This window comes from Prionailurus bengalensis, chromosome F2, assembly GCF_016509475.1.
Source record: "Prionailurus bengalensis isolate Pbe53 chromosome F2, Fcat_Pben_1.1_paternal_pri, whole genome shotgun sequence".
NCBI classification, from domain to species: Eukaryota; Metazoa; Chordata; class Mammalia; order Carnivora; family Felidae; genus Prionailurus; species Prionailurus bengalensis.
The window spans coordinates 46008099-46035318 of record NC_057353.1 but is presented as its reverse complement, the minus strand read 5'-3'; the positions used below and the strand labels follow the sequence as shown (position 1 = coordinate 46035318).

General features: G+C 46.2%; 1 protein-coding gene across 1 annotated transcript in view; it reads right to left on the bottom strand.

Annotated features, from left to right (window-relative positions):
• VPS13B (vacuolar protein sorting 13 homolog B) overlaps nt 1-27220 on the bottom strand; it is an 828197-nt gene that overhangs the window by 12095 nt on the left and 788882 nt on the right. The window contains 4 exon segments of the mRNA XM_043601463.1: nt 3082-3252; nt 5174-5350; nt 9454-10262; nt 13966-14084. Of these exon segments, the coding sequence (XP_043457398.1) occupies nt 3082-3252; nt 5174-5350; nt 9454-10262; nt 13966-14084 (1276 nt within the window).

Here is a 27220-nt window from a genome sequence, read left to right as displayed (position 1 = left end):
AAGTCACGTCTGGGAGGGAACACGGAGTGTGACCGTGACACGGAGCTCACATCCTCTCCCAGCACGGACTCCAGGGTGCAGGAGAAAGGGGGGTGTTTGGGGAGTGGGTTTGGTAAATGTGGGGAAGCCTTATTACCAATTCTGTAGGCTAAACAGAGTTTTCCCCAAAGCCACTGCTCTCTCAAAACTGGTGGCGCTCGTCCAAGCGCCTCGGCGGCATCTCTCCGCCGGCTGACACTTCCTTGCTGACTGGGGCGACGCGGCTGGGCACGGCAGCTAACGACTCCCTTTGATTTTTCAAGGACCTCGTAACACTCCACAGTGTCCCCATGAGGGTGAAACAGAGGCAAGAAGGCCCACCAAACCCATAAACATTTGGGGAAAATGTGTTTTTCCTACCCTGGAACTTTCAATTGTTCAGTCTCCCCACATCCTGATTGTTTCCAGGCTCGGAGCCCTCCAGGGTGGGTGACATGTGGAAAAAAGCCCAGGCTCTTGTCCTGGTGGAGGTGTGACCTGGGCAAGTCACTTAACTTCCTATCTGTGCCAGGGCTTGCAGATCAGACAGGATGACACATGTGAAAATGCTCCGTCAACTCTCAAGTGGTCTTTCAATATATTTTTGCTAACTGGGTTGTAAATGTTTCTTCTAGAGGAAGAAACCGAGGAACTAATATTCTGGTTTCACTCAGCATGGGTTTCAAACAAAATGATAATAGCTCTAGCTTCAATCAGGCACTTCATTGCATTTAGCAGTTGTAAGCACCATTTCTGGGGATAAATTAAACGGTGATAAATCTAGAATTTCCTAGGTGAGGGACTTGATTGGTCCTCCTCTTGTCCCTCCTCTCATCTTCCTGCTACACATCAGGTAGTTCTAGGACTGGACGTTTTTGAGATGACCTGGTGATTGAGTAGGACAGAGAGTTCTTGAACTCCCAGAGGGAAGGCGGCAGATTGGAGCCAACTCGGAGATGCCCACTGGGAACTAAAAATGAGGAGCATGGCAATGGGCGCCTCGCTCAGGGTGCGTGGCTAGAGGCGGTGCTCCTGGGGGCCCAAGGTCAGGCGGCTGCCTGCACGCGCAGTCAGCACACACCCAGAAGGGATTTCCATCATCCACAGAACTCCCAGGTCTTTGGAAATTACCAGAAATGCAGAAAGACTGTGAGCCCACTCACAGAAGAAGTTTCACAGACAGACTAAATGATTCCCTCGCATGTATATGAGGTTGTACAAGACGTGATAGAGCAAAGATTTTAGGACTTTCTGGCCTGGTTAACAACAGGCGCCGAATTAAAAAGTGGGACACCGCAGAGGGAGGATCGTGGTTCCTCACATAATGGATTTCTACCACCAGGCCCAATTTTACACAGTGGCACCTGGGTAGCGGGTGTGGGCTTGTCTGGGTGGGAAAAGGACGGACTGGTTGGGAGGGACACAGCCACAGGCCAGCCAGCTCGGGTCTCCTCTGCTGAGCACCTGTGAACCCCAAACAGAGCTTGGCTAGAGGGAAGGAAGCTCTCCTGCCCAGTGTAGAGGGCCTAGAAGCCCATGATTCTTAGCCAAAAAAGGCCCCAAAGACCCCAAAGACCGCAACCAATGACCTGAAGCCTCCAAGATAACCTCAGTCACTTCCTGTGGTTCCAGCAACTTGATCCCTTGAACTGAAACTAAAGCAAGACTGCTTCCGCCATTGTCTGCTTGTCTTTCTCTGGTGGGACGCTCTTTGAAATGAGGCAACTATTACAGTTTCTTTGCTACCAGAACCTAATAATGAGTATCAGTGGTGCTGTTTACCAAACACGGACACTTTGCCTGGCACAGGTCATTATTATTACCTCTAAATCATGTTATTACCAGCCCCAATTTACAAAGGAGAAACCCAAGTTCAGAAAAGAGAAGAACATGCCTGAGGTCACAAAGAAAGGACCCTGACACCCTCGTCTGGGTCCGCTGGCCCCTCAGGAATGTGGCTCGCTCCCACGCCACTGTGCCTTCCCCGGAGCAGACACCCTGGCCTCCGGACTGCTCCTCTACCTGGAAGTTCCATCCCAGGTCATACGTAAGCCTCCCAGTTTACACGCGCATCATCACACGACAGTGCCCCACACCACAGAATGTTACGACTTAATTTCCAGTAACTTGACCTGACCTAACATCTCACTGCTTCCTCCCAGGGCCTCGGCTGGCTGCGCTGCGGGCTGAGGCTAGAACTGCAGACTGGAGAGAGGACAAATCCTTTCAAGCTCATCTTGTCTGACCTCTGCTCTCCCCGCTCTGGGCACTTTGATCTCCCTGAGATGCACACTCCTTCTGATGCACAGCAGGCCAGCTGCCAAGCAATACAGTTTTAAATTCCTTTGCAAACAAATAAACAAAAGATACCCTTGAAAATCCTGCTCTGCAAAATTTCAGCTCTGAAGCTTCCTTTTTATAGATCTTTCCAAAGCAACTTATTTTTCGAACATTTGTAGTCCTTGGAAATATCCACGGTAATCTTCACTTCTAACTATACCATCTGGCTGCTCGACAAACAGTAATTACTCTGAGGCTGAGCCTGCACTCTTGAAAAAAATAAAAGGGGAGAAGCGGGCTCCTCACTGAAGTTTATGTGACGTTTGCACGCCGCTGAAGTGCTTCTCAAAGGTGAGCGTCTGCCATTATGTGCATGGCGGAGAGGGCGTGGCACAACGTCTGCCTGTGACCTTGACAAGCGAACAGTGGCCCTGTGCTGCTGTCCTTGCGCTGACACCCCCACGCTTGGGGGGCGCCTATGGAAGGACACTTATGTGGGCGGGGGTGGGGGGTGGGTAGAGCCTGGGCATCTGTGCAGGTGAGCCTCTATCCGGGAAGGTCAGGGGACGGCCCCATCACGGCTGCTTGATGGCTTTGGTAAGGAGGTCCTGTCCCAGTGCCTCATGGATGCAGGGCAGGAAGCAGAGGGAGTGCCCTCCTCTCCCTGAGCCTCAGCTTTGCCTGCAGGAAGGATGGAAACCGTACAACCACCCCTAGTCCCGGGGAACTGAGCACCTGGCCGGCCCGCAGAGCCACGAGCGCGCGTCCCCCACAGCCCCTTACCGAGCAGGCTGATGCCCAGGCGGGACAGGCCCTGTCGCAGCCCCTCGCCCAGGCTCTCGGGCAGCTGCCGCCGCCACTCCTCCTGCCGGTTGTAGTGCTCCTCGTCCAGTGAGAGGCGGTCCATGTTCCGGGCCAGGCTCGTGGCCAGGTTGGTGATGGAGGTGAGGGTACCTGAGGGCACAAGAGCACGTGGGTTGGCCTTATGGTCACATACATGGGGGGCCCCCGGGGATCGGTCCTCACAGGGCTGGTGGTGGGGGAGGGGTGCCTTGGGACCTGCCCAGGTGGTGAGTGACGGGGGCTTCCTTTGGGCAGCTTGAAGCAACAGCCTGAAGAAAATTGTGAAAAAAAGGCGAAGATTAACACTTGCTCACCAGGGTGACGGCACGCCTCAAAACGGGTCAGGCGAGAATCTCTGTTGCCAGAAAAATGCCCAGAGTTTCAGATGAAAGTAACATTCGCTATTGTTTGATGGTGGAGGCTTGGCTAGAGCACTCAGTTTTGAAGTCCTCACTGAGGCCCAGTTTTGAAAGTTAAAATTTGCTCTCATTTTAAAGGTTAAGGTCATGCTGCTGAATCTTAGATTGTAAAGAAATATTTCTATTTAGGAATAAAATGTATTTCCCCCCTTCATCTCTCATAGCAGAGGGAGACCCTAAACTGTATCACCAGACATTCAGAGGCAACAACGATTGGTGCCGCACAGAACATGTGCGGTTTTGATTCTCGGGGTGTTAACTGAAAACAGTGAGGACAATAAAGGAGAGAGGACACGGGAAAGCCATGACTATGTCGGGTTTTCTGGCAAGTCTGTACAGGTCTCAGTGAAGCCACACTGAAAGACATCAATGGACAGATCCTGACACTAACGAATTCACTCATCTGTGAGAGGATGTCCGGCTCCAAGAGGAGACGGAAGATGTCGTTTTTGCCGCTGCATCTTTACCAGTAATCTAAAAAGAAAAAGTCCACGTGCACACGCAGACAGCAGCAAATGAGACAGTTTTCCCTAAGAGAAGGAGAGAACAAGTGTAAAACACATTCAGTGAGTCAGTATGCTAAAATTACTGCGGGCTTCAGTTTAGCAGGTGTCGGTTGTCTTATTTGAAAATAAAAACAACAGAACCACAAAGACTCAAGTGTCGGGAGTGAGAAATCCGCCAGTGACTCATCGGTGAGCTCCTCCGGCTCTCAGCTCACAGGCCTCCCGGACGGCCGGGGCCCAGGGGAGTGGGCCCGGCCTCGTCCACACAACTCGGTTTACTGCTCTTGCCATTCTCCTGCCAGCCCCCCTCTAGGACGACGGGCGCTCATATTTCAGGCTCCTCTGCTTTTGAGCCTTCTGGAGACTTCTATAACCTACCCACTCATAACAGAGTTGCAGCACTGTTGACATTAAAAAGCCTTTTATGGGGGAGAAGCCCTTTGCCCTGTTTTCCCTGCCTCCTGCTGAGAAGAAAAGGGGACTCAGATGGCCCTTGTTAGTTCCCGAGTCACTGCCAACCTGACCAAAATATCGTCAAGCACACACAGGGGTAAAACGAAAACATTCCCCTTCATGCGGGCAGCAGTCTGGCTTCTGTGCCCCGTGACCTATCCGGGCCACAAGATGGCACTGTTGATGTGGCATATGCTGGAGGAAAGCTGGCTGGTCCCCTCCAAATCCGCTTCCACGTCCAAACGTATCCATGTCCTTCCGCAAGTTATGACAACTGTATCTACATTTAAAAAAATGAAGAGGCAACACAGTGTAGGGTTTCTGATGTGTAGCAGAAGTCCTGAACACCTTTAATATTTCTGTATTTATCGCATGGAATAACAGTTGAGCCAATGCTTGTTTTCCCAATGGGAGGTGTAAGGTTCTGAAGTTTCTGAAACATTTTCACACACTGCAGGCAAGCAGCGATCTGTTTAAAACATAAGGCATTAGATGTGAGCTTTGTTACAAATCCAACATTTCACGGCAATCTAACGGGCTAAACAAAGGTAGAGGCACACTGAAGGCCCTGAAAGCTGTAATGTGTTCTTCAAAAAGGAAAAATAAGGGGAGGAATGAACATGAGGCTTTATGAAAAGAAACCAAAGTAGCTACCTTTGGAAATGTGCTTTACAAATGACGTTGTCCCTCTGGAGACTCCACTCACGAAGGCTCCCGGGCCTCTGGTCAGCCCCTCGTACGGAAGCCTAAAGAAGTCAGCGATGCCATTCCCGACGCTTCGCACCAAACTTGCGGGGCTGCCGAGGATTTCCAGAGATCCAACCACCCAGCCTGGAAGGGACCAACGGGAAGGGGCGACTGAGACCTTCAATGCGGCACTTTCAACATTGGGGAACAGTGACCCATTTTCCCTGCAATTCATTTTTCACACTGGAATTGAGAATGTTATAAGCTCCTCTGGAGCACAATCTGGGAAATAACTCATTCACTGTGAATTCATAAATGGCAAACTTTCATACTTTATAAATCAAAGCGATCCTTTGGCAGCCTCACAAATAGCTTTAATATGACTTCCCTGCCCGAGTCTCCTGTATTCCCGCTAAGAGGGACCCGCGTGCGAGGGGACACGCGTTCCCATGCACCCGAGGAAAGGCGGTCTCCCAGGGTGCAGGTGTTTGCAGGCTGGGAAGCTGTCTTTAGAACCACCTCAGGGCAGCGGAGGCACCAGGAGGGGGAGGAGGCCAGATGCTAAATGGGGTGTTGCAAAGGAGAGGCAAAGTTCTGACAAGGATGGAGGAGTTATTTTTAATCTTTCCCAATCCTACCCAGCTGAGTGCTTTCCTTTGGAGCAGAGCTGAAGCCAGACAAATGTCTCCCCTTCAACCCCAGCTTCAGTTGTGTAAACATTGGTGACATGGACATACTGATTAGGTTAGTGAGAGGGAGTGTTCCCTTCCAGTGTCCCAGGAGGGGAGCTTTGGATCTGGTTTCCTATTTGAGCAGGGGCTTGCCAGGGGCCGGCCTGCTCAGTGGCCTGACTGTGGTGTATGCTGCCTCGTGGGAACGCGGCTGTGCGTGAACTTCACCGTGGCTTCCCTTCACCTTGCTCCCCGGGGAGGGGGCTCAGCACTTTCACCCAGTGGACTAGAGGGGCCAGCAGGGCCAAGGGCTAAGCACACGATTGTAGACAGGTGACTTCCTCTGGGAACCACGGACCCCCCGCCAGACTGTGGCCAAGAGTGCTCTCGTGGGGAGGCCGTGGGGACAGGACGCGTGTGCGAGCGAATCCTGCCTCACCAGTAGATTCTTGGAGGATAAGCCTGAGACAGACCCTCGGTCAAGTCACTGGTCCCAGAGGGTCAGCGAGGTGTGGCTGCAAGAACCACGCCAGAACCCTAAAGGGTTCCGGGCCCAGCCCCTACACATAGAGAAAGACATTCTTAAATTTTGAGTCCATTCCTCTTTTCTGGAACATCAGGAGGATACCACTAGGGTTTAGGTTAAAAGAGGGAATCAGTTCCAGAAGGTAAGAACTATAAATGGGAGGGCCTCTGGGTGCCAGGCATTCAGCTTATTTCATGCTCAAGGTCACTGTGCAAATGAAGTGCTGTTATATCCCTTTACATAAGGATGAGCTAATGACTGGGCTTCTCCCTGGGCTCAGGGGTAGCAGCCTCAGGGGACCGAGATGAGGCTGACCTGGTGTTACTCTGTCTCCAAGTGTGGCTCTGAGATTAGGTCAAGGGCTCACAATCTCCCCACTGCTTGGACACGTGGGCTGGGTTTCCAAACGAGGTTTACCTCGTTGCTCAGCCCACCCACCCTCTTTCTGTGAGCCTGGGTTGCAATGGGCAGGCAGGGTGATGAAGAAGGTTGTGGAATATGGTTCCCTGGAGGGCTCACTCTGCAGGTAAAGAAACAGCAGATTCCCTTTAACCTGGAATAGTCATAAGGTTCTACCTGCAGGTAGCAAGTTGTTCTAGAAACATCTTAATTCCCCTTCTCTCCATAGATTTCACACACAGGATAAAGAAAGGAGAGTAAGATATTGCCAAGCACAGACCATCTACAATGGGCCCTTCAGAGTCAGCACGGTGGGCGCAGAGTGAAGGGATCCCACCCAGCCTCCCCATCTGGCTCCCCCAGCCACCCGAAGGTGGGTAGGTTTCCTGGATCAGGAGCACTGCCTGATGGGAGGGCCATGTGTGGACCAGAGTTACTTCTCAGCAGCATGGGAGCTAGCCAGAAACGGGCAGGAAGTATCTGAGGACACTCCTTCTTTATCGTCCAGAAGCAAGTATCCTTTGCCTGTATGTTTGGAGATTTTGTTGGAAAAGAGTGTCTGTCTGACTTCCTATCAAATTGAGACTTGGGTGTAGAGGGACCCCAGGAGATTAGAAAGCCCACGTTCTTTCCTTCAAATAGGCTATTCATTTCTAATTACTTGACTGTTTACTTTTAAAACCTCCTCAAGGTGAAGCCACAAACTTCCCTAGAAATGAGGTCAGGGTATTTCGACCATCCCAGTTAAGAACCTTCTAGTCAAGTTCAGTGGGTGAATCCGGACCCACATGAGATACAGATGCAACTTGTTCACTCCCAGGCCAGCCCTCCCCCTTCCTCCAAGAGGATGCTAGTACGTTCTCTCGAAGCCTCTCCTACCTGGGTGCTGGTAACCTGCTACCATCTCCTTTTGTCTGTAGGTTTTTAGTAACAGAATTCTCAACAGGCTCTAAAAACTTGGCCCTCTATGTTAGAATTTCTTGTCCCAGAGTATAATGAGGTTGGGACAACAGCTTAGAGGATTTTTAGGTAGATTACAAAAAATCCAAACAGAATGTTCTTGTGAAAGCTCATTAAAAACAAAAAACAAAACAGAGCATTTTTAGCACACAGGCTGCAGGGACATGGCTCCTTGGTGCCACAGTTGGGAGTTTCTCTGCCAGCTCATTACCTGCATGGTTGTCCCCCCACACCTCAGCATTATGTGGTGGCCTGGTGGGAGGCTTAGTTCTTCCCAGGCCCCACATCAGAGCTCAGTCACTTACGTGCCCGCTTCTCATGTTAAAAGCAAACACTGCCTGAAAGGTTAAGTTTCTGGAATTGTTTATAAATATACCCATTTATTAAATTTGAAATGTTAACTGCTTATTTTTAAGTGATTTCTTAGCAAGAGAGAAATATTTTCTTCATTGTTGTGCAAGCTATCAAAACAACAGTGCAGGCAGGGCCCTCCCCTGATCTTGTCATTTTCAGTTAAGACTTCTAGGTAACCTTACTGACTCTATGAATGTCATTATGGAGAAAATGTAATCTCACCAGTGGGGCAACAACATGGGTCATTTACTGTTACACTGTTAAGCTTATATGGGAATGCTTTCACTAAGTACAATGTTACAAACATTCTCTCCTTTGTTACTCTCAGAAAGGAAGGCTGCCATGTTTTTTGCTAGAAAGGACCTACAAGACCCAACACTGGTTGGTGTTTGTTGCCTGAATTCATGGGAACATAAGGAGCTGAGTAATCAAACTGAAACCATGTTGGAGTGAATTTAGGTCAGGAACATGTGTTTTGTTGCCAATTACCATAGAATATTCTGAGACCACTCTGTCTTTCAGCACACAGTACTCACCATACAATATTCATATTCATATTCAAACAACCCCCCCACAAACTTCCATCTCACGTCTGTGGACAAGCCGAGACACTAACCACTTTCTTTTTGCGATCTGTCTAGACTGGCAGGGCCACGCTGGGTAGGTAGAGGGCTCTTTACGCATCTTATGGGCACACAAATCCTCTGAATTTCTCACCTACAGCTATTCATGGACCTTAATGAAGGAAGCCAACAAGCTACAACTGGATTTCTTTTAAGCCCAGGGCTGGTTTTCCAGACTGCACTGATGTGCCCATACAGAGCCTTGGACCTGCAGGGATCTAAAAAGTGTATGCTAAATGGAATTAACAGTCTAAGTTGCATCATAGCAAATATAAAAGCTACTATTGGTTGAGTGTTTATTAAGTGCCAAGTCCTTTTATTTTATCCTCTCAGAAATCTTAAAACCCATTTTAGAGATGAGGAAACTGAGACTTGGGGAGGTTCAATAACTTGCCCAAGGCCTTAGGCAGTGGTGGAGTGTGGATTTAAATCCAGGTCTGACTTGGGTGCCTGGGTGGCTCAGTCGGTTAAGCTTCCGACTCTTGATCTCAGGTGTTGATCTCAGGGTTGTGAGTTCAAGCCCTCCACTTTCAGTTAAGTTGGAGTGTGGAGCCCACTTAAAAAAAAAAAAAATCCAGGCCTAACCGCAAAGCCCACACTCTTCCCCTCTCACAGTAGTGCCTCCCTAGTTTTGAAGTTGATGAGGCATTCCCAGGAGCAATCCCTTTTGGCCCAGGCTCTAGTTCATCAAGGACCCCCAGCGTGTGACCTCACCTGCTCTGAAAAGAGCCCCCGCGGCATAGTGCATCGCCAGGGCGTGGACGAGCTGCCTGGCCGTGGTGAAGACGGGGCCTCTTTCAAACACTGAGAAGGAGAGTGGCGTATGGTCAGAGGCTATGTACAGCTTGAGGGAAGCGTGGATGCTGACGAGGAGATTCACCGGCTGTATCACCAGTTTCCGTAACTTCACAGGATTCACCAAGGCCCTGGCGTGCTGTCTGACCTGCGCGGGCAACACCTGTTTGCCACCTGTGAGTACCTCAGGGTGACCGGCCAGGTTGCCGTCAGGAAGGTAGGTCCGGAACAAAGTTCTGATGTAGTACACAAATGTATCTTCCACATATAACCGGGCAGGTTTCAATTCAAAACTGAACTCGTTAATATCATCGAATAAGAAGTTCTTGCCCTCGGTTAAGGTGAGGCAAAGTTTGATAAAACAATTTTTCTTGTATTCTTCCAGCTCTCTGCTGGATACGAGGAGGCTTTGCATTTTGGGACACTGCATGGGTTCTGGTTTTTCCCCCTGGCAGACTAAGACCGCGAAGTGGAAACTGGACTTGTTATACAGCTGGTTGTCTAACTGCAGGTCCCCACAGTAGACTTCCACACAGTGAGGCCGAAGGGGCGCTGCAGCGGCCTCCTCCCCGCGGAGGTGGCCAGTCATGGGGGCCATTTGGAGGAAAACACTGTCCAGTGTGAGTCTCAGAAGTTCAGATGATACTCTGTGGTGGGTGAGGTCATCAAACACCACCAAGCTCAACTGAGTGATGAACATTTTAAATGTCACAATCTTCTCCAGAGTTCTAGAGAAAGGGAAAAACAACATAAGTCTCCCTCTTTTCTTTTTCCTCTTTCTTTCTCTTCCTTCCTTCCTTCCTTCCCTCCCTCCCTCCCTTTTTCCTCTTCTCTCCTCCCTTCCCTCCCACCCTCCCTTCCTTTCAATAGGGCCTTATTACACCCCTCCTGATATTCCATCAGGTTCTCGCAAGAAACAATAAGAATTCAACTTTCAGACTGTGGTGTCTGGACAGAACCTGCCACGTTCCCGACAGTACTGGGGAATGTCCCCCAAGGGACCAGCACAAGCTCTTGTCATGTTCTGTACATGCTTCCCTTGTCAACACCAGATTTGTACTCCAAAATTCTTCTAGCGTTTGCGCACTAATTCTCTATCATGATCATCTCAAGGCAGAAAGGTAAAATCAAACCACCAAGACTCCTCACCTTGAAGTAAAGCAAAGAGAAGAAAACTCACCCTGAGCCCCCGTATCCTGGCCCCTCTAGTGGCACCTGGGCCATGTGCTCAGCTCTCCCTACCACTTCCAGATCTGGACTGCGGTGCTCCTGCCTCAGGCCAACCTGTCACGGTGCCCCAAATCCTTCTGCTCTCACCTCCTTAAGGACATCACTTTAGCCACCCACCCGTCTCCTTTACCCTCATTTTTCTTTTCATTATCAGCAGCTTATAAACATGATGCTATTTCTCCTGTCTTCAAAATCCCTCTTGTTACTCCACCACTTCCTTCTCTAGCTACTACTCAGTTTTCTGCCCTCTCTTACATAAAAACTTCTACACACATTGTCTGCTGGCTGCCTTCCATTCTCTCTTCACCTTGGTCCAAGCAGGCTTCTGCCCCCATAGTCTGCCAAAGCAACGCTCACCAAGTGACTTCTGTGTGGCTAAACTGAATGATGGCTTTTCAGTCTGTGGCTCACTTGACCTACAATGGCATTTCACCTTGTCGATAACTCCTTTCCTCTGGGAACACTTGCTTTATAGGTCTTCTCTTCTACTTCTCGGTCACTGTGCGACCCCTTCCTCTTCTCCCTGATCACTGAAAATTAAGGTGCCCAAGGCTCAGCCCTTGCCCTCTTCTGTTCCTGTGTCTGGGCCCCCCCACTGGGAGATCTCACTCATTCTCACGGCCCCGATTTGCTGTCTGGGTGCTCATGGCTCCCAAAGTCACATAGGCAGCCCAGGACCACCCAAGTGCCAGTCTCCTACATCTAACTGCCTCTCCACTTTGTCACTTCTTTGTTAAAAAACATCTCAACCTGTCACGTCTATAATCAAACTCTAGATCATACACCCCACCCCAACCTGCATATGGTCTTTCCCATCCAGTTAATGGCAACCACATCCTATCACTTGCTTACAGCCCGAGTTTAGGAGTCCTCCTTGATGTCTCCATTTTTAACCCCTATCCAGTGCATCAGGGAAAACCCAATGGTTTCTTCTTAGAAGGTGCATCCAGATTCTGACCTTTCCTTCCCACATCCACTGATCCCACTGCAGTCTAAGCCATCAGCATCTCTAGTGTGAGTAACGGTGACAGTCTCCTAACTGGTTTCACTGCTTGCACCCTCACTTCTATATGGTCTGCCTCACAAACAAACAAATAAATGATAAATAAGTTTCTAAAAATTTAGGTCAGATTATGTCACTTCTCCACTCAAAATGCTCCGATGATTTCTCCATTTCATTCAGAAATAAAGCTAAGTCCTACACCATGTCCCCCTCTCCCAGCCCTTACCGCTCTGGCCTCAGATACTCTTTCTACTTCCATCCACTCTGTTTGGCCCACACTGGCCTCTTCCCTGAGCCTCCAATATGTCAGACCCACTGTTTCAGACCTTTGAACCAGATGTGCCTTCTGTCTGGAAAGCTCTCCACCAGATACCCACATTACTAACCCCCTTGCAGCTTTTGAGTCTTTGCTCAAATGTCAACTTCGTGGGAAGGCTTACCTACACTGGTTTTCTAAAGTTGTGTCCTCTCCGTCCTTATGCCCTGGCACTCCTGGTCTTTCTTACCCGGCTGTTTTTACCCCTGCAGAAAGCCAACCTTCTACTGTCCCATAAAGTCTTTTTTTATTATGTTTATTCTCTATCTTCCATTCTACACCTAGGAAAATGTGATCATCTTTTTGAGAGCAGAGATTCTGGTCTTCTTAGTCACTGTTGTATCCCCATCCTTAGAATAGCACCTGGCATCCAGTAAGCACTTCAAAGCAAGGGGTGTAATAGTTCCTTTATTCATTGATTCAACAGATAGTAGCAAATACTTGTGCCTTTCCTATTTCTATCACTCAATGTATAATTTGTTGCTAGTATGATTAATGCCCTATTAATGCCATAGACAAATGTTTCTGAAACTGTTGTGCAGGCTTGAAATTTTGTGTTATGTAATTTTATATTTAGTCTCCAATTGTTATGCTATTCATTTTTTACAAAGTTCTGGGCAAAGAAAACATTCTACCCAACCTTGTTTGAAATATTGTAAATTCAAATTAATAATGATTTGGCAGGTCCAAATTAATAAGTTCTTAACCATATATGAAAAACAAGGAACTTTTTTTTTAAAAGGCTTAAACAAACATACGGAAGTTAGTATTGTTATTTTATATTTTAAATACATTTTTAAATAAACTTTATTATAAAATACATTCTTCTGTATAAAATTAAAATGCAGAAAATTATTAGCTAATCACTTATAACTCCCACATCTACTAACAATTTTGATTCTTTAAAAAAAATTTTTTTTGGGGCGCCTGGGTGGCGCAGTCGGTTAAGCGTCCGACTTCAGCCAGGTCACGATCTCGCGGTCTGGGAGTTCGAGCCCCGCGTCGGGCTCTGGGCTGATGGCTCAGAGCCTGGAGCCTGTTTCCGATTCTGTGTCTCCCTCTCTCTCTGCCCCTCCCCCGTTCAAGCTCTGTCTCTCTCTGTCCCAAAAATAAATAAACGTTGAAAAAAAAAATTTTTTTAAAATAAAAAAAAAAAAATTTTTTTTAATGTTTATTTATTTTTGAGAGAGAGAGAGAGACAGAGAGACCAAGTGTGAGTGGGGGAGAGACAGAGAGAGGGAAACACAGAATTGAAAGTAGGCTCCAGGCTCTGAGCTGTCAGCCCAGAGCCCAATGCGGGGCTTGAACTTACGAACTGCGAGATCATGACCTGAGCTGAAGTCAGACACGTAATTGACTGAGCCACGCAGGGGCCTCTTGATTCTTTCTTTTGAGTCTTAGTTCTAGGAATGTTTTCTGGGAATGTGTGTGTGAGAATGTGTGAACAGAGAAGTATTTATGTGTGTGTGTGTGTTATATACATACATACATACATACCTAGGATACATGACTAATCATAGCTATATATTCAATGTTATACTCTCTTTGCTTTCTTCTCTCTATTCCTTCCTTTCTTTTTGAGAGAGAGAGAGAGAGAGAGAGAGAGAGAGAGAGAGAGACAGAGGGAGGGAGGGAGGGAGAATGGGCACACATATGAGCATGGGAGGAGCAGAGAAAGAGGGAGAAAAAGAATCTTAAGCAGGCTCCAAGCTTAGCCCGGAGCCCCATGTGGGGCTCGAGCTCACGACCATGACATAGATCATGACCTGAGCTGAAATCAAGAGTTGGACACTTAACTGACTGAGCCACCCAGGCACCCAGGTTTACAAATTTTTAATGGGCAAGCTTACCATGCTGTGACTGGGATAATAATTAATCCTACCTGTTGGTAGCGGTTAAAATAGGTCCCATTTTTCCTTCTGGGGCCACAGTGATGAAGACTGTGCCACACTGAAGGACAACGTCCACATACACATAGCCAAAGCCAGTCAGGAACACAACCTGTGAAAAGAATATTCAGAATCTGATTAAAAAGAAATAAGAAACACTACTGAAATGGTTACTTTCAAATGTCTTAAGTCCTGATTCAATACCACAAACACTTCTTGGTTATATTTCTTTATATCTATGTGTACAGGCTATACAGCTGACTTGAAATGAAGAAAAAAAAAAGAAAGATCAAATCCAGATTTTTCAATATCCAGCTGTAAGGTTCGTAGAAAAAAACAATGATGGATGATGGGGCATGTGTGTCTTCCTTCTCTGCTTCTTTGGAATTGGCAAATAGCTCTGTATGGGCTGGAGCCCAGCCATGGGCCAGCTTTACGTGTGCATATCAACCTCTGTGGAAAAAAAAAAAAAAAAAAACAACCAAACCCTGAAACTCAGGACTTGAAATGCAACATGCAAAAAACTTCCAGGCTCTTGAGTGTTGACTTACTACCATGAGGATGTCTTCATATCCTGGGGACACAGAAACATACCAGAAAACCTACCAACAGCTGTTGACATGTCATAATCCCCTCAAGGTCTCTTAGTCTCTCATGTAACTTGTAACAATAGTGTCAGATAACTTCATTTGCTTGGAGTCAAAATTAATTTTGCTTCTATGGGAAGGTGGACTAAGACCTAAAAAAAGTTCGATCTCAGAAGCCAGGTGCCAGGCCAGCAGAACAGATGTCCTTTCAGCATTAAATACCGAGGTTGCTTAAATGGATAAATATTTGAAAACAGAACAGAACTATTTGAAAAACAATTCCAAGAACATCATGTTCACAGCCAGCATTACCTGAGAGTAGGGGCAAGAACCTCCTTATGTTTGGGAATGTTGATTCTGATAATCTGCAGTATCAATTCAGTCCAAGTCTGGGCCCTTTATTACTGTTAGGGCAGCAAATAAAAGACGACTGCAAATTTCCGGATGACGGAACAAAGCTAGGTGCCTGCCTGACATGTAATGAATGTATTGGAATTCTGACCACATGAAGAGGTACCAGAAAGAGTGTGCACAGAGCCACAGGGGACAGTCACAGACTCAAACCCAGAAGGGACTTCAGTGTCACTGGGTTTCTTTCTTGCATAGTGGCTCCTGACCATGTGCAGCACCCAGGGCACCTGGGCGTCACCTCTGCCTCCTCCCTCTCATCTCCTGGAGCACAGCAGTCCTCAGATGCCCTAGCTCCGCAGGCTCCTCCCCTAGGGCCTTCGTTTTCATCCTATGGCTGCTGCTTTAGCTTAGGCCCTTGTCTGCCACTCAGCACTCCCGGCGCCCAGAAGATGCCTTCCAGCACAGGTTCTTTCCAAATCCTGTGTCTCTTTGCACATGCTCCTTAAGGATACCTTTTCCCCTGAAGGTACTCTCTCATTTTCCTATTCCTTTCCTCAGCTTGATACTAACTCCAGCATTCCTGAGGCATTTTAACCATATTTCTATTTCGTCACAAGCCTGTATTGTTTGTAGTACAGTCGCCTGTTTATACACCTGACTCAATTGCTAGATTGTCAGCTTCTTGAGGGCAGGAGCAGAGTCCATTTGTTCTCTATGGACATGTTTCCCAAATGGATTGCTTTGCAGAAATATCTGTTTCAAAAGACCCTGTATCTTGAATCTGCCTTATCTGTTCTAAGATAAGAACTGTAGTTGACTGTGATAAAATCTGGAATGCAGCCAACTTAAAAAATGGCTCAGCTCATGAATCTAAAGCAAAACAGGTATTATTTGAGAAACACTCACATTTATTATTTTGTATGATATGCAAAGGATGTCAACTGTTTTTTTACTCGGCTTACAGATGTGGGATTATTCATCTGGAACAAACATCTATATTTCCCTCTCTCAGTGACTCTGCGTAACTTCAGCGTATGTCCCAGGGTTTTAGCAGAGAACTACCACCCCTCAGAGGAGGGAGGGAGAGGATCAGTAAGGGATATATTTACTGTTCTGCTCATTCTCACAGTCATCTTTGGGCCTTAGGAAATGAGGACACTAGTACCTTCTAAGAGTGAAGATTAGGCAAGCTGATGGTTTCTGTTAACTGCCCAAGGGACTTTGAAGCAGGCAAATGAACCCCAACCTTTAAAGGTACTTCTTCTGGTCAAAAACCTGGACTCTGCAGAAAAATTTGCTGGGTGTCCCTTTCACTCACCACTAGAATGGAAGAAACATGGACTTTAATTCTCAGGAGCCTATCCCTGTCTCTTTCCCCCAGTAGAGAAACTGCTCACAAGGCCAAGCATTTTGTACAGTGGCAGCTCTAGGGATTAGAGAGTTAGGTATCTACCTACCAGAGAAATTAGGCACTTGTACCTAGGTTCCCCGGAGGTTTCAAAATAAGTCCTTGTTTTGGTCTGAAGGTTTGGCCTTCAAAACCTCAAATACTTAGTGAAGAAGAAACTTTTTGAAGAAAAACCTTGCTGACTCCTAGTCTAGCTGGTTGTAGCAGCCACACACCCAGCACCCATGCCCTTGCTTAGTCCACTCTCCTACGGATACAGAGCTTGGCTATGTGGCTGTCGTCAGCCGATGGGATCTCAGCAAATGTGGGGCAAGAAGCTTGGTAAAGCTTGCTTACTGGGGTTTGCCCTCCTGCCAACCATGTGAGGAAGCCTGGCCTCGCCTCCCTAAAGAGAGACCACATGGTGAGAGAGATGCCCAGACTTTCCAGCTGAATTCATTCCTCAGCCAACTTCCAGCTGAATGCGGCTGCATGAGTTATCTCAGGCTCATCCTGCAGAAAAATCATGCTACCAAACCTTCAGACTCACGAGAAGTCAAGCGTTTTCAAGCCTCTAGGTTTTGGGGTGATTTGTTACAATGGGGCAGACAGAAAGTGATGGAAACTCCATCAACCTGCATCCTTGACTGACGATGGAGAACAGAGCTCCCTGGGCACAAAGCATGAGCAAGAAGCAAATTCTAGGGTTCTGATAGGCAGCATAACCTAGCCTATACCAACTAACACAGATACTGGTAACAGAAGTAGGGTTCCAGCAGAAACCTAATGCATGAGTCCTTGGCTTACTGGTCAGGCAGTAGAAACTGGCATTGAAAGGGATTAAAATGGCAATTCATGTTATGAAGTAGCAAGACATTTAGTAGAACTGTTGCCTGAGATTACCTGGGGGGCAGATTATAAACCTAATCCAGAAGATGAGGTGTGAAAACAAAAACATTAGTAGTGTGTGTTGGCTAATATTGGCTGTCTCTGGGAATGCATTCTGAAGAAGAGATGAGCTCAGCAAACAATTTGCCAGTTTGCAAATAAAAATGAAAAACAACAGAGATTCCAGAAACTCAGGGTCTTGCAAAGCTAGAAATGCTTTTGATCTCAAACAGCAAGAGACCAAAGTTTAGTGTTTGAATATGAGAGCAGATTAATACTGAGCCTTAGGGCTATGTACAGGCATCACACTCACTGTTAGAACCTCTTAATTATAAAAGTGACTCAGAAAAAAGCTTAGATTAAGAGTATAACTTTGCCACAGAAGCTCTAAAGTTAGAGGCAAGGAATCAAGATAGCACAGGAATATGCCTTGAAAAGGAGCATAGATGTGGTTATCGGTACATAAATTCTCTGGAATCAAATAGTGTTTGAGAAATGACTACTGATGAATACACTCATGAGTCTGGGCTACAAGAGACTGAGGTTATTTGAGCTTCAGATGTGACCAAGAAAGATCTCTGAGAGTAGGTCCAGGGGCTGGAAGAAAAATGGTGAGAGCGCAGTTCCAAGACCAGAGACAGGGCTCAAAGACCAGTCCTTGTTTCAAGGTATAAACCCCACAGTTACGTGCTCAGAAACTTTTTGGACTTGTCATAGATGAGAGGCTGCTGCTATGTCTCATCCTTCCCATTTCCAATTTGGAGGGGTTAAAACAATGATCCTGTCTTGTAAAATGGGGGGAGGGGAGAACAGCATGAGCTCACAGGCCTCCAGGTGAAAGGAGTCAAGTCCAGACTAAGAGAGCATCACTCAGAAGTCCTGGATTTCCAGTGGGACGTCGTGACTCATCGGAACCCTGGGGAGGCAGTGTGTTTGTTGCACACAAACAAACACTCATTTAATTCACTAAATTAAATGAGTAATGACCAAGGGGATTTCTGCTTGTTGTTGCTGAGTTTATTATAGAATAAGCTAGCCAGTCCTGATCAGTGCCATCATTTAGGTGTTTTTTCTTCCTTCACTTCACACTGGTGGTGTGGGGGACGCTATGGGCAACATATAGTCAAGAGATTTGCTGCTTTGGCCACAAAACACTTGGAGGATACTCTCTGTATCTGTGTTGGAGCACTGTGATCAGTAAGACTTTCTCTCACACATATGGGAATAAGAACACTACTCTGGGCCTATGTCTTGCCCTCCACAATGCCCTTAGTACATTGTCTTTTACTACAATTACAAGTAAGAAACACTTCAACATAACTTGTGCTTTTCTACAGTTATCTTTTTAAAAATTTATTTATTTATTTTGAGAGAGAGAGAGCGAGCAGGGGAGGGGCAGAGAGAGGAGGAGAGACAGAATCCCAAGCAGGCTCCATGCTGTCAGCACAGAGCCTGACACAGGGCTTGATCTCACGAACTGTGAGATCATGACCTGAACCTAAATCAAGAGTCCAATGCTCAAACAACTGAGCATTAAAATGATTGATTACATTTATACGTAGCAAAAAATATTTTTAAAAAATTATACTAATTTATTTTACTAAGTTAATAAGTTATGGGGGGGGTGCCTGGGTGGCTCAGTTGGTTAAGCATCCAACTCTTGGTTTCGGCTCAGTTCATGAGATCAAGCCCCATGTTGGGCCCCAGTGCTGGGCATGGCACCTACTTAAATTCTCTCTTTCTCCCTCTACTGCTCTAGATTGTACTCTTTCTCTTAAACAACAACAACAACAACAACACTAAGTTAATAAGTTACAGGGGGACACAAGAAATAAAAGAATGAATTTTGAAAGTCTCTCTTCCCTTGTCTCCCTTTTTCCCTAGAGGCCATTTGCGACAATCCAAGGATAATCCTTGGAGGGAGGGAGTTATAAAGTGTCCCAGCACTGCAGCTGAGGTAGACTTACATAATAGGTAGAACTGTTATTAAAACTCCTTCCATACTCCCTTCCTTCAATATTTTACCGATTTCCTCTTCAACTGGGTTCCAATAGCCATAGGAAACATCTTACTGGGCTTCCTCCCTTTCTCTGTCTTCTACCTAAGTCATGTTGCCCCCACCTCAGATTTTCACTTCTTTTCTGTGATGAGTGATTTTGTGTCAGCCTGACTGGCCACAGGGTGCCCAGGTTAAGCATTATTGCTGGATGTGTCTGTGAGGCTGTTTCTGGATGGGATTAGCATTTGAATCAGTGGACTCAGCAGACTGCCTTCTCCAGTGTGGGGGACATCATCCAGCCTGTCGAGGGGCTACCCCCTTTTCTCCTGCCACACTGTTGAGCTAGAACATCTCATTTCATCTTCTCCTGATGAATTTATGCCATCAAATCCCTTGGTTCTCAAGCCTTTGGACCCAGACTGAATTATGCTATGGTTTCCCTGGGTCTCTAGCTTGCAGAAGGCAGATACTTAGCCTCCAGGGGTAGAACTGCAGATAAATCAATCAGCCATGTTATTTGTTCTGAACTTTGGCTAAAACTCATCTTTCATAAAAAATTTTACTCCCTATTTTGGGAAGGAATAAATAGAAAAGTTACTACTTATTTCTCTAGATGAAGTGGCTTGTAAGAAATATGTTAAGAAAGAAAACCATAATATGGAAGAAGCCAAGGCTTAGGCTTTGAAGGGAAGAAGAGATTTGCATGTGTACTATGGGACTATGTGCTACAGGACTGATCCCTAACGTGTAGAGGGAATAAGGGAGTTGAATGTAGCCTGCTTGGTCTCAGGTAGTCAGTCGTCTGTTTTAAGCAGTTTAAGGCCCGGAGTTTCAGGCCTAGAGAGCCTTCTCTGGGCTGGACTCTTGTGTGTTAGTAATCACTTTTGTGGTACTTGTGGAGACAGACTTGAAGGTGAAGAGGTTGACAACAGAGAGACCCTTAAAGGGCCTTAAAGGCTATTGCTAAAATCTGGGAGAGGAATGATGGATAAAAGGCCTGGAGTAGACCATGGTCACAGAGAGAAGGGGCAGAACCAGAGACATTTCTGAGGATTTCTGCCAGCACCTGATGACTTCCTGGATGTGTAGGGGGAAGAGAGGGAAAGGAAGGCACTGGGCTGCAGTAGGAAAAGTACAGGAAGCCTGACAGTCTGGGTTTGGATCCCAGGTCCACTTGCTCTGTGCAGGTTGACTTCTCTGAGCTTCAGGTAGCATCTACCTTTAAGGGATGTGGCAGGGACTAACGATATTTGTAGAGTGCTTGACATAAAGCAGGAATTTAAAACAAGTTTGCATAAATATTATTGAAGGTTTTTATACTGGGAAAATGGCGATAACAATCACTGAAGTGACAACTCTAAGAGAAGCTGGCTTGGGGAATGGAAAATGATCACTTTGGTTTCAGAGATGTTGGGTTTGAGGTGCTTGTGAATTTTAGGTGGAGATATCTGGTGGGTGGTAAGAACACAGACTTGGAGCTTAGGAGGGATGCAGAGGCCAGAGAGAGATCTGAGAGTGACTGGATGGTAGTTGGTAGCTAAAGCAATGAGATGAGATCTCTTAGAGAGGAAAAGAAGGGAAACGAATTTCTAAAATGATCAATTTCTAAAGTGAGAAAAAGGTGGATAAGCATGAAAACAAAATAGCGTTATTCTGGGTAGAATTCTTCCCTCTGTGTAATTACTGAAAAATACTTAGGGAAATCCTTACTCTCAAGCATCTTTAAACGCATTGCGACTCAGCTGGAACAAACTGTAAACACACAGAAGACTCTAGACCAGGGAAGGCTCTTGGCAGTTGTTCAGAAGTGGGTACCAACCTGCTGATACCCCTTCTGGCCCTGATACGGGATATATGGGAAGGCAAGTGAAGTAAGCAAGAAGCCAAAATATCTGTACTGTGCATTTGATAAGTCAGATACTCACTTGGATTTGGTGGCTTTTTTCTGCATGAAAATTCCTGGATGGAGGCTAAAGGGGTCTCAGAAAATGACTACACTACATGCTCTTTAAGCATCAGCGCTCAGGGTTACCTCTGTCTGTTGTGCACCAAATGGGCGGATTACACACTTGAGTCCTGGTTCATCAAGGCACTTACCAAAGTGTCTCATGGTAACCTTGTAAGCAAGATAAGAAATATCTTATATAGTATGGTTTAAAAAGTGCTTTTAGATGCATTTTCTTATGTAAGACATGTGGGCTAGATGACAGTACAGTTTGGTGTGTTAGTGGCTGACCGAACCCATGCATTAGGGAAGTAGCTGGTGATTCACCATTGCAAGTAGACCTTGGACGTGTCCTGTTCAACATATTTATTAATGACTTGGATGAAGATGTAGAATGCATGCTTGCCGCATCTATAGATGACATAGAGCTACCAAGGATACTTAATATGTTGGATGACAGCGTCACAATTTTTTTTTAAAGTGATTTCAACAGGCCGGACTAGGCCAATAGCAACAAGATTTAATTTATTGGGGATAAATGTAAAGTCCTGTCACTGGGTTCAAAGAGTCAACTGTACAGCAAGTCATATGATAAAGACCTGGGGGATGTGGTTGACCACAAGTTCAATAATAACAAACAGTCTGAACTTGTTAATAAAAAGCTAACTCAATCTTCTACTTTATTAATGGAAGCACAGGGAGGTAATAGCTGGTTAGACCACATTTGGAATACTATGTATAATTCTGGCTGCCAGATTTTTAAAAGGGAACATAACACACTAGTGTATTCAGACAAGGGTAACTGTGGTGATGGGTCTGGAAATCACATTTACTGAAGGAATGATTCAAGGAACCAGAAATGTTTGGCCTGGATAAGGGAACACTTAGAGAAGATGTTGAAGCTGCCTTCAAATAATTGTAGTGTTGCTACATTAGAGGGGGAAGCAAACAATCTGTAATGCCCCACAGGGTAAAACAAGGATGAATGAGTGGGTGCCACAGAGGGACAGATTTCAGCTTGATACAAGCAGAAACTTTCCTGTAGTCACTGCAGGAATAAGCCACAGCCAGGACACTGAGGGGAGATGTCATGGAAGGGACTCCTGCCCTAGGTAAAGTGCAGATTAGAAAACCTCTTCTAACCTGTGCTTTCAGGAACCTTCAGGTAGTGATATTGGTAGCCAGGGCTGCACTCCAAACGATAGACAGTGAGCTCAGTTTGGTGCAGGAAAAACAGGACTGGGCCACATGTGGGCAGATCCAGGTTCCAGCCTGATCCTGCTTACTTACAAACCACCTAGCTAATTACTCTTTAAGCCTCAATCCTCTCATCAGGAAAATAAACATAAAATTATTGCCCTAACGATCCCAGAATTTTTGCCATGATCAAAGGCTCTGTCTTAGGGCTTACTCCACTTGACTACATTTATTTACTTACACTCAGGTTCCTGAAGCAGGAGTAATGCCTTATTTAGGGCAAAGGGTTTGGCTCTTGATAGTTCCTCAATAAAAGTTTGCTGAATAAATGAATGGAAGAATTGAGACCGTGGATGTGAGAGCACTTTGTAAATGGTATAGAGCTCTATAACCATGAAGGACTGTCATTCCCCATCTTTCACACACTGAGAAGAAAACACTGGTGACACTGACTCCACTAAAGACTTCTGCTCAGAGTCAAAGATCATGAGAATTCACTGAATCTTCTTAGAAGAAAATTCACCTGCAAACTTTCTGGGGAATCACATCGCTCATTCTTCTTTGCTGTTTCAATGGCTCAGACACTGCGTTTCATAACCAATTCAAAGACTTCCCAAGGCTCTTAAGATAAAAACCCAAGTCCTTAGGTGCAGACACAGAATCTTGCTGGATTTGGCCTTGAATTGTCTCACTAAACCCTTCTCCCACCCCGCTTTTCTTCAGCTGGCACTATGGCCACACTGGCATTCAGGTTCCCGGAAGGACCACGCTCCCTCTCTGAGCACCGAAGCTTCAAACATGTTGCTCTTTCCGCCAAGAAAAGTTTCCCACTTTTTTGTCTACTTAATGCCTGCTCAGCTTGAAGGCAGAGATGCCAGGTCTCTTACCAGAGAGATATTCCTTGGCCTCTCAAACTAGTCTGCTGTATACCCTAACAAGACAACTGTACCTTCCCTTCATGGTTCCTACTGGACTTCACAATACAGCCACCTAGGCAATCACTTGCTTATCCTCTCCTCCACCGGTCATCTCCTGGGAGGCGAGGGTGTTGTTCCCTTTAGTTCACTCTGCTTCCTGTAGTCCCAGTACTAAGTTACAATGTCTGGCATGTATTAGAAACTCAGTAAGTATTTGGTGACTGATGACTGAAGCATGCCTCTTAGTGTTTATGTTACTTAAATGGTAACTACGTTTTCTTTGTACCTTTTTATTCAAAAAAATATTGGCTAACGCTGACAAAAATAAGACTTCTGATTAACAGGAACTGAAATCCCATGAACTACGCAGGGTTCTAACCTGTTTTCCAGATAGGATCAAAACTGTGGCTTAAAATGGTCAATGTAAGCTCATTTTTTATGTCTTTGCTTATTTATTTGGAATCTAAAGATGTTTTCCTCTCGAGTCAGTCAGGCTACCACTCCCTGTCAAGTTATGGACAAGAGCACCAGCTGCTGCATCAGGGGCTTAGTCTGAACCACCATGAGAGGTCTCCTAGCCAGGTGTGAGCTGGTAACACAACCCTGGAAACCCCATGCCAAATGCAGTCCGGATTTTGTGGCCTACATGCTATCGGGTCTTCCCGGTGACTCCTGATCCGAAGAACACTTCTTTGCGTGATTATAAACTCATTTTCTGCATGTTCCCTCTCATAGTCCATTTCAAAATTATGCAACACGGCACTGTTCTATTTCCAAAACTGAGGCGAGGGGCCTATCTCTGGCAAAAGCTAAAGGAGTTCTCTTCCTGGAGGCAATATTAGGGATTTTACAGTGTTTTAATCCTGCTTTTTAAGGTCAGCTTGGAAATTGGCATCATGTGCCTCAGACCAAGGGCTGAGGAAAGGCTCCTGGAAGACGATCTCACTCCTACAGAAGGGCTGCTTCCTTTCATCAGAGGACACAGCTCCCTTCGCTCCCCAGTGATTTATACGCCCTGGTGTATTACTGAGGAGATGTCGGTGAGGGTCTGAAACAAATCTTCCTGCAGAGGAGGAAGTGAACCGTGGTCTGCAGGACATATGGCACACAGCTCCTCAAAGATTAATGGGAACATGAGCCTTTGCTGGGTCCTCAGACCAGGGATGATAAGGGTGTTGGAAAGAGTACCTCTTCCTAGCTTTGAAGTATCTGTGACTACAAAGGTTTGAGGAAATTTAGAGTGAATGGGAATCCCTGAAATAAGGTTTGGCAGGCAGAATGCCTATTGTAAAGAATCCCCCAGACATAGAGAAGTAAGCAAAGTTTTGAAAATCTTCAAACCGATGCAGAGGAGTTCAGGAACCCTTGAGAAGCTTGCAATATTTATTTTGTACATTAATGAGACCAGGAATGTCTCCCGAGTCTGCACGGATCTAACAGATTTTCAGCGTTCATCTCATGAGTGCTGCGGACAGAAGAAACCACACCCCTGTGTAATGTGGAGCCAGTACATACGCGGGTCTCCAAGGTGAGGGTGGCCCCCAGGCTGCTCATCCATTCTTGCATCTGTCCCTGTCCCTGGCCACGTCCTCCACCTGTTTCTGCGGCTAATTCTCTCCCCAGACCCCCAGCCCTTTCCCTCTCTCTCTTGGCCGACGATTTATTCCAAACTTCACAATAAACTTAAGGCCACCGTGCATCAATTCAATTTCCTGGCCCCTCCCTCCAAAGAGCTCTCCCTCCCTGTGCCCAGTCCCACCTCTTTTCTACAGCCAGGGAAGAGGACGTGGTCCTTCTGTCCAAGGAGAACTATGCTCCCTGTGCCTGGGACTCGTCTCTCTGGGCAGCTCCTCACTGTCTCTTCCACTTCTTGACTGACTCCATCCCTGCAGTACAGAAAAGAGCTTCCTCCTCTCTGACCTCCTTTGCTTCATGGCCTCACTCCCGGAAAACACAATTCTCATGTTCCTCCACGCCCTCCCTCCCACTGCCTCTGAACCTGTCATTTCCAATTGCTACCTTGCTTCTCTCCACCATTTTACAGCCTGTAAGCTTTGTCCATCAGGGGCGTTCTGTTTCTCCCCTGCCTGGGTCTCCTCCTGCCACTCTGCTTGTTCCCTCTCAGTCTCTTTTGCTGCTCTGCACTGACATGCCGGCGTTTCCCGAGGTTAGGGCTGGGGGCTCTCTTCTCCTCCTTTACAGGCCCTCTCTCGCTTGACCTCATCTTCTCATTCACACAGTCACTCATTTGCTGATGTGATGTTTACTAAGATCTTCCTGTGTTGACAGGAACTCTGCTGTAGCCTGAGGATGAATAAGGCAGGTATCTGACTGCCAGGAATACTAAATTGGTAGGAGAGCTTTTAAAGAAATAAATGCAACTTAATGTTACAAATGATAAGTGAACATGGAGAGGGGCCGGTGGTGGGGAGGAGATTTCACAGGAGTGAAGACAGAGAATCTCTTGGGAGATGAGAAAGAATGTGCCAGCTGGGGAAGAGGGGGGTTCAGGAATCCCAGGTAGGGAAGCAGCATTTACAGCATGGTAGCTTGGAGCAGTGCTTTGGGGTCTGGCAGGTCGGGATGAAATCCCAGTCCCTTCTCTTGTAACACATGGGAACTAAGCCGTGTTACTTCTGGAGGCCTCAGTTCTCACTTCTGTAACATGGGGATGATAGTCCCATCTTGTACGGCTGCTGGAAAGGTTAGACGGGAATGAATGTAAAGTGCTCAGCATGATACCTCGTATGCAGTAAGCGATTACGAAGTGAGAGTCATTATTATAGTAAATATATTTAGGACTTTGATATGTGTCCTGTAACCATGACAAAGAGACCTACTTCACAAGCTTGTTGTGAAGGTCAAATGAATTAATACGTACGAAAGAACTGTGACAAAGGATAGCACAATATCACTTGGCCACAAAATGGAATGAAGTTCTGACACACGCTGCAACATGGATGAATGAACCTTGAAAATACTACGCAAAGTGAATTATCCGGGCACAGCAAGACAAATACTGTATGATTCCAGTTACATGAGGCACCTGGAACCTGGCAAGTTCAGAGACACATAGTACAACAGGGGCTACCAGGGGTTGAGTGGAGGGAGAATGGAGAGGGACTGCCTACCGTGTACAGAGTTTCTGTCTGGGATGATGGAACAGTGAGTGGTGACGGTTGTACAACATTGTGAATATTTTTTAATGCCCGTGAATTATACACATAAAATGGGAAATTTTTAAGTACAGCAGAAATGAAATGCTAGGTTCACATGCCATTTTTAACAAAAATAAACACCACTAGCACTGAGATTAAGACAGAGACAAATCGGGACATTTTATCTGTTCAGGGTTTTTAAACTATACTTATATTTGTAGAGTGTTATGTACTTCTAGGAAGAATGTGTATATTTTTATATTAAATTCTAAAGAGGGGATGAATCTAGGGTTGACATAATGATTGTCCTAAAATCTGGACCGTAGGGGGCTCCTGGGTGGCTCAGTCGGTTAGGTATCCGACTTTGACTCAGATCATGATCTCGCACTTTGTGAGTTTGAGCCCCGGTCGGGCTCTGTGCTGACAGCTCAGAGCCTGGAGCCTGCTTTGGATTCTGTGTCTTCTCTCTCTGCCTCTCCCATGCTCATGCTCTGTCTCTCAATAGTAAATAAAAAAAATGTTAAAAAAAAAAATTAAAATCTGGATAGTAGGACCACTTTCTATATAGAGGAGTCTAACAATTTTATTTCATTTTCGACTTTGGATCACACCCAGTGTGCTTGCCTTTACTGAGTGCTTCTCTATGGTAAACAGTTGTATAGGATATTGTGGAGGTACAAATTGTATGTGAGAATTTATAACCTAATGAGGACGTAGAAATGGATACATGCATCCTCATCTGGAGATAAGTTTAGCACTGAGAAAATGCTGTTTAGAAGCAGACAAGCATGGAAACCTTAGACAAAAGAATGTGTCTTG